Raw genomic sequence first — 17863 nt, forward strand, 5'->3', positions numbered from 1 at the left:
GTGCACATTAATAAACATTACTGTGAATGAGCCAGAGTAAGCCAAGATGCCAATTTTTCAACTCTAGTCACCTTAAAACAGAATGTGACAGTGTAAGATTAAAATGACAAAGTTATATATACAGTTATATATACTGTTTTTTTTTTTACTGTTAGTTAAGTATGTAATTTAAGAGACAATCTCACAAAAGCTTCAGGTTCTATTTCAGGGGAATATTAATGTTGATAGGGGCTTTTTGTTTTTTTTTTTAAAGATGGAGCTCTTACTCTGAAGGAATCGAGTCGGAAGTCAGATTGTTGTTGCTGCGGGCAACACAGACTGTAGGCATGATAGCTTCATGGTAGATTCGCCCAGTCGGGTTTCATGCTTGGGCTTATGTCAGGCCACATAGTGATGAAATATTTTTCCGCGCTTTGTGTGTGTTAAGTTGTGGGTTTCTTCTTAAAATGTTGGAGACTCGATTTCGACCACAACTGCAAAAAACATTAGCTAACAATACAGATTAATATCTGTGTTTGTTGCTACCGGTTCAGCCAGGTTTGCCCCCATGCTACCAGAGATGGCTGAGCTGGACCACCATGAAAACCAGATACAGTACAGGTTAATGGGTTTAACGCTGCTAGAGTTTCTAATAACATGTCAAATGTATGATGTGACGAGCTGCTTCATGCAAGTGACTGTCATGTAAAGAATTAAGTAGATTAATCCAAACTAAGGTGAGTTATTGTCATGAATTTTACCAGCCTGTTTTTATTGATTGGTAATGCTGGTAGCCATGTTTTATTTATAAAAGGATCCCTTGCATGGAGCTATGGCTGTCTTACTTTTACATTTAAAGGAACTAATAATGGCTAGCTAATCAAAGTAGTCTCAACTGTCCTGTGTGTCATTTTAACACAGCATGAAATTGCATTATACAGTTACAGCATGTTTACAGTGTTATTTACATGTAAGCCTGTGGAATTAAAACAAAAACACTATTACTGCATCCTAATATTTTTTTTGTCTTTCACAGGTTGTATTCAACTCTCATTGCTCTACTCTTACACCAATGGGGACCTAAGAACAACCATTGGATTTCTTAATTGAAACCTTGATTTTACTGCTGGGAGAAACTGGAAGGTAAACGCTAATTGCCATGCGTATCAGTTTCTGCCAGGGCCTGTTAACTGGCGCCATTATCCTCAACCTCCTCATTCTTTACTATGTGTCCCGGGCCCAGCAGCAAATGATGGAGAAGAGGAAAGAACTTGGTAGGGGTACAAGGAGGGCTGCCCTACCAGCCTCTGGTCTTGGGGGAGGCCTAGGATTACTTGTAGGAGTTGGAGGGGAGCCTGGAGTGGTCGGAGTGGAGGGACACAGTCGTGGCCCACGCGTGACCGTTCTTCTGCGGGAGTTTGAAAACTTTGAGAATTATGTCGGGGATGTGGCTAATTCCTTCCTCCGTCAGAGACCTGAGCTTCCCTTCCTGGCTGTGGCTGACACATCTCCATACCCTCCCTTGGTGCTTCCAGAAGGGGCTCGGCTTCTAGTGCTCTCCCCCAGCCCTGACCAGCCTCCGCAGGCTCACAGGCCGGAGTTCCATGTCCAGACGGAGTTTGTTCTCCTAGTGCCTGACGGGGTGGAGCTGGAGCAACCACGGGCTATCGAGAGGCTGATCAGGGAGTTGGAAGGTGAGGGAGGGGGGCCCGTGAGGCTGGTAGCTGCACCAGTGCTGGCTCGATCTGCTGTGCAGTGTCTCCACCTGCGAGTGAACCTCAGAGAGTGGACAGCCACCTATTCGCCGGCTGCCTCTGGGAGCAGCGGGAGTGTGTGTACGGCTTTACAAGGAGATGCAGTTGTCCTCATTCGCACTGAGGATCTTTTTAACCTCTCTGTCCCTCTGGGGCGGCCCCTCTTCTCCTCGCTCTTCGTTCAGACTGCCTTGAGAGGCTGGAAGGTCAAATTGCTGGAGAGCCCCTGTTTCTCCGCAAACCACCGGCCCCTCTTCAGCTCCGCTCATAACCAGTGGAAGGCAGACACTCGTCTGAAGGAGGCCACCGGTAAGCTTATGAGGAGCTTTGGTCTGAAGCGCCTCTTGCTGCCTGATGGGAAGGAACAATGGTATGGTTGCAGTAAAGAGACACCTCGCTGCTTTGGCACTGTGCAGGATGACACTCCAGACTACCTTTATCTGGATCGCTGGACACCACCCTGCTGTCTGCGAGCACTCAGGGAAACCACCAAGTATGTTATCAATATCCTAGAGAGCTCAGGTGTGCGCTACTGGCTAGAAGGGGGCACTCTGCTGGGCGCTGTCCGCCATCAAGACATCATCCCATGGGATTATGATGTGGACCTGGGCATCTACCTGGAGGATGTACCCAACTGTGATCACTTGAAGAACCTGGACTCAGGCTCTCTTGTTGATGCTAACGGCTACGTCTGGGAACGTGCAGTGGAGGGAGACTTCTACAGAGTACAGTACAGCGAGGCCAACCACCTGCATGTTGACCTGTGGCCATTCTATCCACGTAATGGCGTCATGACAAAGGATACTTGGACAGAGCACAAACAAGACGTGGAGTTCCCAGAGCACTTCCTGCAGCCGCTGGTGCCCATGCCCTTTGCCGGCATCACTGCTTACGGCCCCAATAACCACAGAGCGTTCTTGGAGCTCAAGTTTGGAGAGGGGGTGATTGAGAACCCCCAGTACCCCAACCCCTCAAAAAAGAGACTGGAGAGAAGCAAATTATGAGAGACGATAGAGACTTATAAGCTATTTTATGTGGTACTGTAATTATTTACCTAACAACATGGGAAACACGTCTAAAACATGATACCTGGAAACTAATATGGTGCCAAAAGGACTACATTTGCTGTTCATTTTACCACAACTACATCAGTAGAAAACAGTATAATCACGTCTGGTCAAGATTTCTCCCTATTATCAGTATTTAGATGTTAAGTCTAATGTTGGACAGACTTCTCATCCTTTGTGAGTGAGAGATTTATTTGCAAAGGTCATGAACGCTTGAAAAATTTCAATCCATACCCGTGTGCATTGACACTAGGCATACCTTAAAGAGGGACTGGTTTTACTACATGGTGTGCTAAATCTGTATGTGTTGTACAATAAAGTTTAAATATGATTGCTGCAAAGGGGGTACATACTCTTTAGTTATAAGTTTCAGTTTACAGTATCTTAAGCAGGATTTAAGGTATTGTACAGAATTAATTGTGTTACATAAGTGGCTTTGCCCTAACAGGTGTTTTATAAATCTCTGGACTGTGTTGCATTGTTTTGCACTGATTATTTCAGTTTTGCAGTTAATAAATGAATGTTATGTATACTAATGCTATTTGGTACCCAACAACTATAGCGAGCAACTCTGTGTGGTGAAATGAAATACGCTCCTTCATCCTGTTGTTGGCATATGGTGCGGATGAAATGTTCCTCTATCAAGCCTTAGTATTCAGTTCAAAACATAACACTATGACTGAATTTGTAAATGAATATTAACCCTTCGCTGAATTATGTGTGTTACTACTGAGCATCCATTAAGTGTTGACTGAAATGGAATTTCAACTCAGATTATTCAAAGGAAACATTTAGAAGGGTACCACATGTTTACTGTGACGTTGTTACTTGTGTGTGTGGTGTATCGAGGTGTAGCTCCATTTCATGTACTGGTAAAATAAAAGGAACTGGAACTGTTTCATGGCTTTATTTTATCCATTTGTTTTGAAGGCAGAAAACAGAAAATGTAAAATAGCTGCTGCAATTCTTGAACACTAGGTGGCAGAGTACACCTATTTATTCTACGGCTTTTGTAACTCCTCTAAGCTTGTGCATTATGCTGTGGTCACCCTTATTGTCAACAGCGTTATTGGAGTTCCTCAGCCATATGGCAGGAGCCAAGGGGGTGGAGGATTTCATGACAAGACAAACAGGAATGTCACGTTACAGGAATGCAACTCACTTGTCCATCACGTATAGTCCAGTGACACAAAGTATCTTCCTCATCCTACTCAAGCAAGAATGACTGACTTTAAAAATAGCTCTCATTGATGGTGCACATATTGCATTCCTCGAGGTGTGTTTACATTCTTCTTACTCATCTATGAATAAATGGCATTGTTCATATATGGCCTGGTAATTAAATACACATCTATACAACCAAAAGACTATGGTAGGTTATTTTTGGCTGCAAAATCAAAGGGTCTCCGTGCATTACAAATATGTCTCCCCACCTGTATGCTACTGCAGTGTGGAGGTGACTGACTGTAACAGAGCTACGGCGTTCTCATGCAGCCACAAGTGTTACTTGATTTGCTGAATTGAGCGTTAGCTACTAGTCACTGCAGTGAATAAAGTTAAATAAATAAATAAAAAACACACAGGAACAGTCGTAACAAAGAGCCAAAACACACAGCCAAATCATAAAAAAAGGACTTTATTGTTTAAAACCTTGAGACAGCACATTCAGATTTTTACTGGAAAATTTATCTGAAACCTAGCCCCACTGTACTAACTAGCATGCACATACACATAACAGTATGATGTAATCAGACAGACATCCATATGGTGAAATATCTCAAAAGGAATGATGACCTCTTCATAACCCTGCACCAAAACAGCATAAGGTCGAAGCTGGAGCACAATAGCTTAGTTTTAAGGCAGTGATAAATGTTTTTTAGCACTAGTGAAATAAGACTATAGAGATAATGCAAAGATTTCATAGATGACCATTATGGGAAAAACTGCAAAACTAGTGCAATATAAAGCTGATAAGTAAAAAACATCCATTGAAAAGATATTCCTCATAAAATGTTGTATATACCATTAGAAGCATATGTCCCAGTCATTTGGTAGACTTCTAAAAAGTTAAAGATGATATGGATGGAGGAGATAAACATTCAATAGTGCAAGTTTACAGTTATTCATTTGAAAATAGGACAGTAAGGGTACAACCAATACATATCATCACTGCTAGTCTCAAGTCTTGAAGTTTCCGAAATGCCCGCTGCCAAACTGCAAAAGAAATTCACCAAATGGAAGAACAGATACAGTTTAGACTTTCACCCACTAGTTGAAAATCAGACAGAAGAAAAAAAAAAAAACATAAAAGACTATCACCAATCAGCCATTATAAGAAGCTGGCAAACAAAGCCATTTTGGAGTTACTAACATGTCAACATGTCGTTGGCTAAAAAAAATCTTTGGGTTTTGATTAGAGAAATAAATATGAATTAAAACAAATATTTATCAAACATACAAGGAGGCCTAAAGCCCACTTAACTAGTATTCCATGTTTATGGCCCTTTACAGCCAAAAAATGAATAGGTTTCAGTTGAGACATGTGTACCCTTAAGTCCTTTATGATGGTGTTCAGGCCTCAAGAGACACAACTAACCAACAATCCACTGCATCTGTTTTGACAATGTAGAGACATCTTTGTAGTGGAAGGGATTCTGTTATGTATACATCACATGTAATCACATCACGGTTTTACAGTGTCAGTCAATAATCCTTGTCACACACTGTGCTTTAAAACCCATTTGTACCTTGTTAAGAAGCACAGAGCAACAGCATGAATAAAATGTAGGCCATAATTTAAAAAAAAAAAAAAAATCTCCCTTGAAAAGTCATTCAGTGTCATCAGGAGTTTGACAGTCTCCTTCCTGTTTGCTGAGTCGGTGTGATTTTTGGTCTTAGGGTATAAAGGAGCAGCTGAAGGACAGTCTTCAAGCAAAAAGGTAAACCTGAGGTTATGCTGCCTGCCATAGCACTGACGTCCATCTGAAGAGGCAGAGATGCTCGGAGGTCAATCTGTGTGTGTGTGTGTGTGTGTGTATCCATGCATGATGACATATTGTGAGTCCTTGAGAGACAAAAAAAAAAAAAAAAAAAAAGTCCTTGATTCAGCTTTGGGATGTTATCGAGGAGATCAACTCATTTAGTGTGCTTTGGAGTGTGAAACCTAGATCTTGAGAACAGGTTTTACAAGTATACAGTTTTTTTTTCCTCACCATGAGAAAGGCATTGTACACAAGAGAACCACTACAGTCTAAGGGTATAACCAAAGACACAATAAGACTACTAAAAAGCCTTCAGCCCCCATTAAAAATTATAACAAGTGTTTGTGCATTTCATCATACATCACCATAGCCATATTCATTATAAGCTTAAGATGAAATCTGCATGAAAGTGGCAATAATCATGTATAATAAAATACACGTTTTAAAATTTGCAGCATATAACGATACAGTTTACAACACATATGATGCCTCTTTGTTATTTTCTTCAAAAAGGGAAGATTGAAATTTGACATTTAAAAAAAAAAAAAACAAACAAACAAAAAAAGGTGACAGTAACAAACATTTTGAAGGTAATAGATTCCAGATGAATATGAAAACTGTCTTGCTAATTCAGACTGGGTGCATAGCGCTGTAGAGTGGTCCTCGTCAACTTTAAGTCAGAAATGTTCATGTTTTCCACCTGGAAGCTTTGATTAAAATGATAGTGAATAATAATAATAATAATAATAATAATAATAGTAGTGAATAGTGTGGTGACCACCAGAGATTTGCTAAATGCAGGATCAGTGATAAATGAGATCTGGCAAGGTGGTGACAATAGACCAATAGGTGAACACACCCATGTATAACTTTCATCTTCACATCATAAATGAATGTAACATTTCTTATATTTGTAACATTAGATCTGACGTTTCTGAGGAGGTCTTGCAGGGGGTCACTGGTCTAGCCTCTTGACATCCTAGTGGATGTATATATATATATTGGTCACATGATATACTGATGTGACTGATGTATACCTGGTAGACACACACTTGATCACATGATAAAATTCTGCTTTTAAAGTTAGTGAGGACCGAATAAATGCAACATCAGTTTGAGCCAACAAAGCTTCTAGACTAACCTCCAATAATGTCCCTTTGAAAAGAAAACCAAAGTCATTTTGCATAATATGGATTTTGAATTTCTCCTAGGACATCTTGCTCTCCCGCTCAGAAAAGTGTTTAGAACAGAGGGCTTCTCTTTGCATTGTAGTGTGCATGTCCAGTCTCTCTCCTTGCACTCTTTACTTCAGGGCAGAAAAATAAATAAAAAAAACAACAGGAGAGGGGGCGTGAACCTCAGGTTTCAACTTGCAGGAGTGTCAGATAAGTGAGGGAGTTCTTGATGATGTCATCAACAGGTTTACATGGCAGACTCTTTTTCTTCCCTCCCGCCTCGCTTCTCAATGAGCGGCGAGTGCTCGGGTTCAGCAGCAGTTGGGTTGCCCTCCAGCCTGACCTCGCTCAGCTCTGTTCCTCCTTCCTGTTTGGATGTACGGTCGACAAAGAACTGCAAGAGCCCAGCGCCGAAGGCGTCACCCTCTACATTCAGCACTGTGCAGGTACGGTCACTAAAAAGGAAGAGGGAATGGATGACAAACAATTTATATATTTTGATGTTTAACCAACCTCCTCAGAAAGCAATTCAGGCATTATACATGGAAAGAAATGTGCATATGTCATAGCATGCTACATTCAGATTTGGAGTATGTACATATAAAATACAAAAGGTTGTGTACTCACACAAGCCAGTCAACAGCCAAGATGAGAGAGATGTCATTGGTGGGAAGTCCTACTGCCTCCAGGATAATAGCTAGGGTCAACACCCCACCAGCAGGTATACCTGCTGCTCCAACACTGGATGCTGTAGCTGTCACACTAACAAATCAGAGGGAAGATGACAGAGTAAGACACTGATAGAGCAGCTAAAATGTTATACTGCATTTTCACAAACATTAAACTATCTTTGTATATCAACTATTTTTGTATTCAGTTACCCAATACATGAAGTAATTGCACACCGGACATATTTTAGTCCAGTTGTGCAACTGTGGACGTGTTTCAGTGGTTTAGGACTTACAGGATGGTAATGACTTGGATGAAGTTAAGGGAAGCGTTGTTCAGCTGAGCGATGAAAACTGCAGCCACACACTGGAAGAGAGCAGCTCCGTCCATGTTGACCGTCGCTCCGATGGGAAGGATGAAACGGCTGATGTGCTTGGATACGCCGTTATTTTCCTCCACACACTTCATCATCAGAGGCAGGGTGGCAGAGCTACGAAACAAGGAACAGGGGAGGTGTGAGTGCATGACGGCGAAAGGTATGTGCATGTGTTTGTGGAGAGAGGAAAAATGTGTGTGTGTTTTTTAGAACAGGAGGACAAGTGTGTGTGTGGTGCTGAACAGCCAGAGAAGTAAACAGCCATGAGTTTATTACCTGGAGCTTGTTCCGAAGGCTGTTGCCAGAGCTGTGAATATTCCCCAGAGGAAGGTGTATGGGTTCTTCCTTGTAATAATGAAGTAGATGGCGGGCAGCACAAGTAAGCCATGGATGGCATGTCCAATGATACAGCAGGCTATATATTTTCCCAGACTGGCAAACAGTGTGCCAACGTCCTCCATCTCAACAATCTTGCCAGCTACAAGGAACATGATACCGAGAGGGGCATACCTAATGGAGACAGGAAGGCGTGAGAGAGGGACGGGACAGTACAACGCCATAGATTAAGGTTGTGGAACACGACACAAAGCAAAAGCCTCTCATATTCAGTTATTAAATGTATTTAACACAGAGCTTCATAATGATTTCATTCTAATCCCTCCTAATCCGGAAAAACATGCAGTTTCTTCCTTACCACATGATCCAGGAGACCAGCACCATGGTGGCCTCGTTGAAGGAGTTGAAGAACTTGATGAGGATCTCTCCTTCCTCTCCCAGCTTTCTTAAAGCCACACCAAACACAATGGCAAACACTACCAGACCAAGAATATTCATGCCATCCTGGTCCGTTCCAAAGGGAACCTGGAGACATACAGAGCAACCCAACTCATCATTACGGGGACACAAGATAGGGTTTTATGTTATCTAGTGTAATTATGTGGTGGTCTTTTTTATGTGGACACCCAAAGCCATTCCCTTGGCTCACCTTCTCCACTGTGATGTTAGGGTTTCCATCTGTGCCGTTCCTTGTAACCAGCTTGTAGCTGGTTGCATACTGGATGGGAAAAAAAAAAAAAAAGTTAGACACGGTTAGTTTGTTTTTTTTAAACTCAGTGAGCTCATCTAAATATTTCCTTCATATAACGTCAAATCATAATTATGTAAAAATACAGAATCAAGATCCAATACTTACTGATTGAAAGGCAGCTGACACCAGGTTGGAGGGGAAGATGTTTCTGTGGAGAGGAGAAAATAAATAGTTCAAAAATACTTTCAATTCCTTTGCTCAGTGTTTAACGAGATGCCTTGGCAAAAATCAGATGGAAAAAGCCATTGCTGTAATTTAAAGAAGGAGGGAAATTACACGTTTAGGAGCTGAAGAGCAGAACAAAATAAAAGCGCTTGTGCCTTGTTTGGTTCTTTCTCCATCTGCACACACAACTGCATAAAAACAACCTTGACCACTTATATGGATGGGCGCACAGAGCAAGGTCACATTTGCTGCGAGGAAAATCACAACGTGAAGCCATAAACTGGCCTCGTTTTAGCTCTAATTGTTTCTGAACTCTTGGCTGTTTGCACAGGAGAGTTTAAATAAACAACAAAACAACTCTGCATCGTGCTACACCTAACTTTTAAAAAGCTCTTCTATTTTACAGAGCTCTATCACCAGTGGTCCTGCAGAGACAGCAGCTCTGCCCTCTGGACGTCAGTGATGGTTCAAACAGACAGAATCACAAGGTTGAGCATGTGGAAATAGCTGAGAGAATTTAACTATAAATCTCTTTTTTCCCCTTTGTGGCCCCATTTCTAATTGCTGTGGTGTTACTCTCCACTAGTACACACACATTGGTACATAGGTCCAATTGCATATTAAATCTCCTAAGAACTCATGAAACCTATGTGTCCCTGATACCCCTATACTCAGCTGCCTGTAATGGATTTAGAGTAATAAGGCATTAACTTCACAAGCTCTTTCTAACCATTCATTCCCTTTTATTGGAACCATAGTGCATCAGGATTAAACATCATGTGACTGTTAGACAGGGCAGCAGGCAGCAGCATGCGACCGGATCACAGTCTGAATCCTGGTTGCTCTGCAAAGAGTCATAAAAAAAAAAAAAAAAAAAAAAAGACAGAGGCAGTCAGGTTTTCAAGCCTATGTTAGACTTTATTTGGATATTCAAATGTACTAGTATTCATATTAGTCCAGTCTTTTCAAATGACTGGTACGGTCTGACTGGTGAGGAGAAACTATTGTGTTACGTGTCAATTTGGTGAAATTCTAGGAGTCGTTAGGCCTCATGCAGCTTCACATGATAAAACGATGCAATTTAGTAAAAGTGAAAGGCCGGAGCCTGGTATCTGTAACTGACAACCACTCTTGCACTGTGTGACACTACCTTGCTACGTGACACAGACCAACAGTTCATGTTCTAGCCTAAGCAACATTGTGGTGTCATGGCCTCAATGTTTGACAGCACACCCACACCCTGCGTCTGCATTTCCGTTCTCTGCAAATTTAGATAGAGTTGATAATCCAGAGCTGCAACCTGAATTACTCGACTATCTCTTCCTTGTTTTTGTTTTTTCTGACTACCTCATTCACGCCACTGGTGTAAAACCCACTTCTAAATAAAAATAACACCTCTCATAGACATTCACTATCAGCGACCAGCAAGGGTTTCACTTCCCTCTAGTCTTACTATTTTCTATGATAGTTAACACTGTTAACATGTTCTATTTAAAGAAACAAGGTATTTTTGGCAAATCTATTTTAACACTATACCAAGTTTTTCCTTTACCCATGACAGAGGGTGTTGTGTAGGTTATATATCCTCTGACATGAACATGTGATTTTTAGCCACGTAACTGTGGTATGACAACAACCAGCACACAGTGCCGTCACATACCAATAGGTGGTTGTGTTTCTCTTATGGGAGGGCTGTTGAATGGTTGAGGTCAACAACTGCTCTGATGCCTGCCAACCATCTAGATATACTTCCCAGATGTGGCAACAAACAGGGAACGCCTCTAGCAGATCGATGTGGAATAGTAAACACTTATTTTCCTACCTAACAACGATTATGCTTAACGGGGCAGATAAATGAGTGGACGGATGATGGATAAAAAAAATATATCTAGTTGATGTAGAGCTTAGAGCCACAAGATGACAAAAATAATAGAAATTAAGGAATTTTCGAAAAAAAAAAAAAAAAAAAAAAAGGACAAAATACAGTCTACCAAGCCACTCAATACCACAAGATAACAGGCTATATGTGACACTCTTCTGAGGTCATAATGTTTCCATAACTCAAGACAAATGTTCTACATAGTCACAGTTCACAAGGTGACACTAGCACTGATGGATGTCACCTGTGAATGTGGACTGTGTGGTTTAAAGTGGGAAAACAAACCAAAGGCAGGAGATAAGGCGTGTCAACAGGGATGTGTAGGAGCAGCTCCACTCAAAGTTAACCTATCACCTGAATCCCTGACCTGGCATGTGGTCTTTTTTGTGTTTGTGTGTGTATTAGCATTAAAACAGACTCAGAGTGTGTCTATGAACAATGACTAGGCTATTTTTACGCTTCGATGAACAGCTCTTCAGTCAAAGTCTTTTGTTGTCAGAACTAACCAGGACACCAACGGAGAGGGCTCACTAATGAGCGGCACGGGTATTTCCTGCTGTCCCATTAAGCTCATGTGTAAATGTGTGTGCTGTGTGAACGTGCGGTGGTGGCCTGTGTCTTGCACGAGAAAAGAATTACTTTCCTGATTGTTTTTTTTCCTTCAACACAGCAAGCAGCTAGATAAATCTGGACAACTGTAGCGAAATGCTGCATTCAGGGTAATCATTTAATAATAAACTGGACTGCTGCGCTGATTCTGGAAGTAAAGGCCACTCCATAAAAGCTCTTCATTATTATTTTATTATTATTGTTGTTGTTGTTATGATGTTGTGATCTCATTTTTTCATCCCTGGCATTAAACATGAGCCAGAGGCTGACAAAATGCCAAGCACCTCATCTGAGTTTTGTAAACAGGACTATTATGTTGCAGCTTGTAGATACAGTTATATAAGAGGGTCTGATAAATATCAGGGTAACAATGTTATCCTTTGAATGGATAAGTTTTGCCCTGTTACTCTTGTCTATCTAATCTGGCTCCAGGCAGCTTGAAATGTTTTTAGTAGGGGTTTCCAGGGCTAGGTCTAACTGCCTGAGAACGGGGGCGGGGGGGGGGGGGGGGGGGGCAGGCAGGGTTCTGGCTTTTATGGTTTGCGATGCCATAATTCATGGAAAGCAGCACTGAGTGCTCAAAAGAATGCTCAAAGTATCCAGACAGACTTATGCAATATGTTAACAGAGAAATTATGTGAAATATAGAGGCAAGTTTAAATTCATATCACTCAGTGCTGGTCTGTGTTCTCTAGTCCAAGTCTTAGTACTGCCAGTAACACACATACACACTAATCATAAAAAAACAAAAAAAAACAAAACAAAAAAAAAAAAAAACATATCTTGCACATTAAAAAACTTCTCAAGACAAGCAGTAAGTCCACTTTTTAGAGCAACCCTAATGAATTGAGCATAGATTGCGGTGCACATTACATCAGATATTACCAGTAAACTCAAAGGCTATTTGTTTATATTAAATAGAGTCCAGTTTTTAATATCTGTAGAGGGTGGAAATTTATCAATACATTTTACTGCATTTCTATTGGCTCAGATAAGCAATGCTATCTGAGCTCACCCCTCTCAGGCTTCCCCAATTGTTGTTTGCACAACAGGGCAGGTGTAAGAGGAAAATGTGTGCCTCAACCTCTTATGCAAGATGTTCCCTTAAAACAAACTGTCTGATGATGTGGAGGATTTTGACTTGTCACTATTTAAGTCTCCTAGTTCACTATTTGCCCACTTTGAAGACTGCTGCTTCTCTTATTCCTCAGCAGAAGAGATGACACATGCCTCATGAGTGTGACATGTTGATTAAAAACAGAACAAAACATGATACTGTGCGCTACTGAGTCCCAGACAAACAAGTTTAGAGCAGTGTGGTGAAGAATGCATATACTGTGACTTCCAAGTGCAAAATAAAAAGGTCAACAAGTTTAAGGCTGCAAGGCAAAGACCACCGAGTCAGTTATAAGCTCATATTTAATCGAACATTGGCTTTCTTCACAAGTCTGGAAGTCAATTTATGGCAAAGGCAAAACCTGACAAACATCCCCTGATTGAAATTAGAAGAGCAGAGGGGCTGTGCTCATTTTATTTTTAAAAACGGGGCTGCCCCTAAAGGAAAGGGTCTTACACACACGTGTTGTGGCGAGACAACATCACGTGTCTATAACTGAAAACACAAAATGTGAAATAAAACCAAAGCGATAGCAGCATTTAGTGACTCTTTAGTGATATTGATTTGAAAAGAACCGCGGGCCGCCTCTGTGAGCAGCCGGTGACCCGGGGAGCTAGCTAACCCTCCGTGAGATGATGCAATGCTTGTAGTCGTTACAGCACAGCACACTCAGCTACTGGCGGATTAATCTCCACGTGTGATATCCGCGGGTCATACTCAAGACTTTATTTCTCGTTTGGAGGGGAGGGGGGGGTCTTGAAACCAAGTTAGCTGATTAGATAGATCATAAAGAGGCTCGTGTATCTTCGACTGTAAAATTTCAGCAGGTACTATGTGATGAGAGAGATGATCACTTCCTACCTTTTTCCCCCCCATTAAAACACGCGGAAGGCATTGATAAAAAATTCATACACAGTTTACACATCATAATTAAACTGCTCATTAAGACTGTGTGAGCTCAACAGGTAACACTGAGCGGGGGGGGGGGGGGGGGGGGGGCACTCACCGGATCAAATCTAAGAAGGAGTCTATCACTTCTTTTGCAACAGGAACGTCTCCATCCAAGCCTTGTACCGTGGGTTTCCCGACTGTCACCGCACCAGGGGTGAGGATGAAAGCCATCACGACCCCGATGGACGAGGCAATCAAGGTGGTGACGAGGAAGAAGAGCATAGCCCAGCCGCCAAGTTTGCCCAGGGCTTTCGGGTCGATGCTAGCCGCCCCGGACACCAGGCTGCAGACCACCAGCGGGATGATGATCATCTTTAGCAGGCGGATGAGCAGCTCGCCGGGGAAACCTATGTAGAGGATCTGGGTCCGGGTGAGTGCCACGTTGCGCACACCGAGTCCGATAAAAACACCGATGATGACACCGGCCACGGTGAGAATCACCAGCAGGTTTGCCAGCACTATCCTCTTCACCCGCTCGGACAGCGGCTCCGTGCTGCTCTTCTTTGGGCTGTTCAGTCCGTTGGCCAGCGGCTCATCGAGGTGAGCCTCGCCGTTGGATGCCTTCCCTTCCTCCATGTCTATCTTTTCAGCCATTGTGCGCACTCAAAGTTGCCCTGAAACTTATCTTAAAATCACCAACAGTCCCCCCCTAAAAAAAAAAAAAAAAAAGACCGATACTGTGGCGGGAGTTAGTTTTAGTGTCACGGACACAGATGCCGGCTTCCTTTTCGCTACTGAAACATACTCCACAGGATGCTCTCTATGTAACCACGAGAGGCAACTCCTTTCCGTGACGTGTGTAGGAGGCAGGGTTTAAATAGGCCGTGACGAATTACCAATCAATTTCCATTACCTTCATTAAAACACAATACAAAACACTATTAAATTTGTTTTGTTTTTTTTACGCAGATGTATCTATTGTATTTTAGGTTTTATTCATCTCTTAATGTTAGCTTATGATTCTACACAAGATTGTCTGTTGATGTGTGGTTCAAACCTTAATTATTGTCTCATAAAAATAACACTGTAAGACCGTATGTGACGAAGAATATAACCAAAAGTCAAATCTTTGGGCTATGTGGACACATTCACTACATTTAGAAAAATTAGGATTTGTTTGATTTAGACTGGAGGCAAAGTTGATTATTTATCATTATGTGAAGATTTTCAGGCTATTTCTTTCAGTAAAATGTCCATTCATGATGACTTCTACTCTACTGGTTGGATGATTATACATAACTTGTAGGAAGGGAACAATTTTATAGTAGATTTTATCAGTAAAGCTCATGGGAGGAAACAGAGTCCTTTGTTTGCAAAGACAATTTACAAACAATTATAATGTTACATGTTATGGTCTCTGCCAAATGTTTTACTGTCTGGTATCTTTGGTGTGGAGAGAGAGAGAGAGAGAGACATAGCCTATATGCAGTTACATATATATATATAAATGTATGTGTGTGTGTATATGAGAGAAAGAGCTAGACCCTGGGCCCCTATTCATGTGTATAGGCAGCAATGAAGTTTTTGTTCATGTTCACTAACTTGAAACTAGTAACAAGTATTGCATCAGTCACTGAGAATTCCTTTGAGCATAAATATGCAAATCAGGAATAGAAGCGATAATTTAGAAACCTATTGAATTGAGGGAGATGAATTGAAATTTACAGCCAATGTAAAAAGCTGCTTTACAGAAATAACAAAATCTCTCCATATGTCTCTTAATAAATTAAATTTGAGCTATTCTATCCAGGAAATCCACTGCGATAAATTTGTCACTTTAATAAGGGCATGGTGTCTTCAAAATTATGCATTTCTAATGGCATATAAACTGATACCAATATTTTGTCACGCTACTCCCGTTTATATGTCTGAGGTGAGAAACTGCTGAAACTGTTGCACCAGCTGACGGGCAGAGGGTTTGCCTGCACAGCTGCAGAGACTGCCACTGGACTTTGATGCAACCTCCCTCCTGTGTGTTTATTTGCTCTCCTCTCAAGTACCAGCTCCACAAAGAAAACCATTATTGTTGTAGTTAAAACATCAAAGGGTAATGCACGTGGAACAACAAGCACAGCAATAACATTAATCTAACATCTGGTATATTTGAATGACAAAGAACAACTGTTTAGGGGCAGGCCTTCCTTTGCATAATTTCAACTTTGCGAAGCAAGGAAACACATCCTATCCATTTTCTGTTCATTCTAGTATTGGAAGGAGTGGTGAAGAAATAAGAATGAAAGTGATGAGTAAGAGTCAAAGTTTAAGATGGAAACAGTTGAATTGATGGTTTCTAATGTTCTAGACATGTCGGTATCCTGGCCACCACCCAGCAGTTTTTGGCAAGGTGTTAGCCAATCTGTAACAAGAGACAGTCTCTTATTGTCTGGGATACTGAGGCCTACGGTCAGATGGCTAAAAATGTGTATGTAGGGGTCCAAGAAAACCTGGGGTTAGCTTACACTCAAACAACAATCTGAGCCCTTATAAAACAGGGTCCCACTGGTAGAAATTTGTGGGAAAAGCACCTTTAACACCAAAGAATGCCCACAGGACCAGGGCCCAGGCTGGTAGGAAGCTGTCCTCTCAGTGCGTCGTTTGTTATCTCAAGCTTGTTCTTTGTTCCCTCTGACTGTGTGAATGATTGGAGGAATCGCTGTTATTCTGTGAAATAGTGCCTTACTCTGTGAGAAAGGAGAACTTCAATAGCTAAAACCCGCAGGCACAGGAGAGCCCAGAGAGTTTTTCGAGAGTAGGCCCCATCTATAAAAACACACACTGCACGCACACACACACACACACACACACACACACACACACACACACACACACACACACACACACACAATGCATGCACATGCTGTGGAGAAGAGTTCTTGGCTATTATTTACCGTATCTAAATTAGACTGGTCTTCTTAATGCAGATCGTTTACACACAAGAATGACAAAAAAAGAACAGGTTTGATTTTTGGTTTAAGTATTTTCTACTTATACATCTACCATGTTTAATTTTGTACTTCATTTCTGTTTCATTGAATGTGTGAAATGCACTTATACGTAGTTTGTAGACACAATAACTGAAGGTGTTGGTTCAACTGCAAGTAAACTTACAGGGCGTGATTTGGATGAGATGTTAAGATAATTAATAAACTGCATGTGACTCCTGAAATATGTAATAAATACGATGATTCATGTTCTTCAGTATGTCGGAACTTATTTGTCATATAATGTTGTTGTCAACGTTCTGGTCCTCTGTTCAAATAGAGACTGAGAAATTTCTTGGCATTAGAACAGTAATGGATCCAAAACGCTGTATTCTTGTTGTTGGCGCCTTGACTGGTCAAAAGGCTAAATTGCTAAGTATCATGTTGTATGCTGCACCCCTTTCGATCCTGCAGATTTGGCTGGAATCCTATCCACCTACGTTTTCAATGTGGTATAATAAATTAGGCGAGGCAAGGCAGATTTAGTTCTCCAGTGTATTGCAAGGAACCATAGATGAATGTGTAAAGAGTGGCCAGCAATAACTTGTATATCTATATTTTTCAATACAGCCTCCAAGAGCTGCTGGTGTGGCTGTAAACTCTTGTTATGACACATATCAGGTGTATGCTGGTTTAGTAGATGCAACATAATAGAATCCAGTTCAGGTTATAGGGTAAAAAGGTAAAAGTGACTCAGACAAAAGCTCATATTTCCCCCAGTTTCTAAAGCTGCTCTAAGCTTGATCGCAAAGCCAAAGGTGGTCACATTTGCCCTACAGTGAAATGTGCTAAACCTGGTTAGATGATGATGTTAGTGCATGGTGATGTACCTGATAAAAGGCACGCAGCACAAGCAGGGAAGGAGATATGTCCATCATGTGACCTCTAAAACTGGGACATGGAAAAAAACAAACATTGTCGGACAACAAAACTTTGCTGTCTCAGGTATCGTGAGAACAGGTGAGACACAGGGAGACTGATGATAGAGAAATTAGAAAAGTGGAGACAGAGAGGAAATTTAATACCCCATCTTAATGTGTCAATCCAGTAACACCATTTTGTTTCTACTGTTT

At 41.5% G+C, this 17863-nt stretch overlaps 2 protein-coding genes across 2 annotated transcripts; one reads left to right on the top strand and one right to left on the bottom strand.

Annotated features, from left to right (window-relative positions):
• Positions 1-248: 248 nt before the first annotated feature.
• fkrp (fukutin related protein) lies at positions 249-3698 on the top strand. The gene is made up of 2 exons (XM_056373180.1): positions 249-716; positions 1016-3698. Exon 2 carries the CDS (start codon positions 1139-1141, stop codon positions 2735-2737), a length of 1599 nt encoding a protein of 532 aa, XP_056229155.1. The 5' UTR covers positions 249-716; positions 1016-1138; the 3' UTR covers positions 2738-3698.
• A 722-nt stretch (positions 3699-4420) lies between these two features.
• slc1a5 (solute carrier family 1 member 5) lies at positions 4421-17135 on the bottom strand. The gene is made up of 8 exons (XM_056374689.1): positions 13865-17135; positions 9194-9236; positions 8987-9055; positions 8696-8862; positions 8278-8511; positions 7921-8115; positions 7584-7718; positions 4421-7411 (listed from the first exon to the last, which is right to left on the bottom strand). The coding sequence occupies exons 1-8, from the start codon at positions 14401-14403 to the stop codon at positions 7204-7206; spliced, it is 1590 nt and encodes a 529-aa protein (XP_056230664.1). The 5' UTR covers positions 14404-17135; the 3' UTR covers positions 4421-7203.
• Between the last annotated feature and the right edge of the window lie 728 nt (positions 17136-17863).

Source organism: Seriola aureovittata, chromosome 4 (assembly GCF_021018895.1).
Source record: "Seriola aureovittata isolate HTS-2021-v1 ecotype China chromosome 4, ASM2101889v1, whole genome shotgun sequence".
Taxonomy (NCBI): Eukaryota; Metazoa; Chordata; class Actinopteri; order Carangiformes; family Carangidae; genus Seriola; species Seriola aureovittata.

Coding starts and splice junctions, on each gene's coding strand:
- fkrp (XM_056373180.1), top strand. CDS start 1,139: ATGCGTATCAGTTTCTGCCAGGGCCTGTTAACTGGCGCCATTATCCTC.
- slc1a5 (XM_056374689.1), bottom strand. CDS start 14,403: ATGGCTGAAAAGATAGACATGGAGGAAGGGAAGGCATCCAACGGCGAG. Junction 8,512..8,695: donor CTGGTCTCCTGGATCATGTG/GTAAGGAAGAAA, acceptor TGTCTCCATTAG/GTATGCCCCTCTCGGTATCA. Junction 7,412..7,583: donor TTGGCTGTTGACTGGCTTGT/GTGAGTACACAA, acceptor CTTCCTTTTTAG/TGACCGTACCTGCACAGTGC.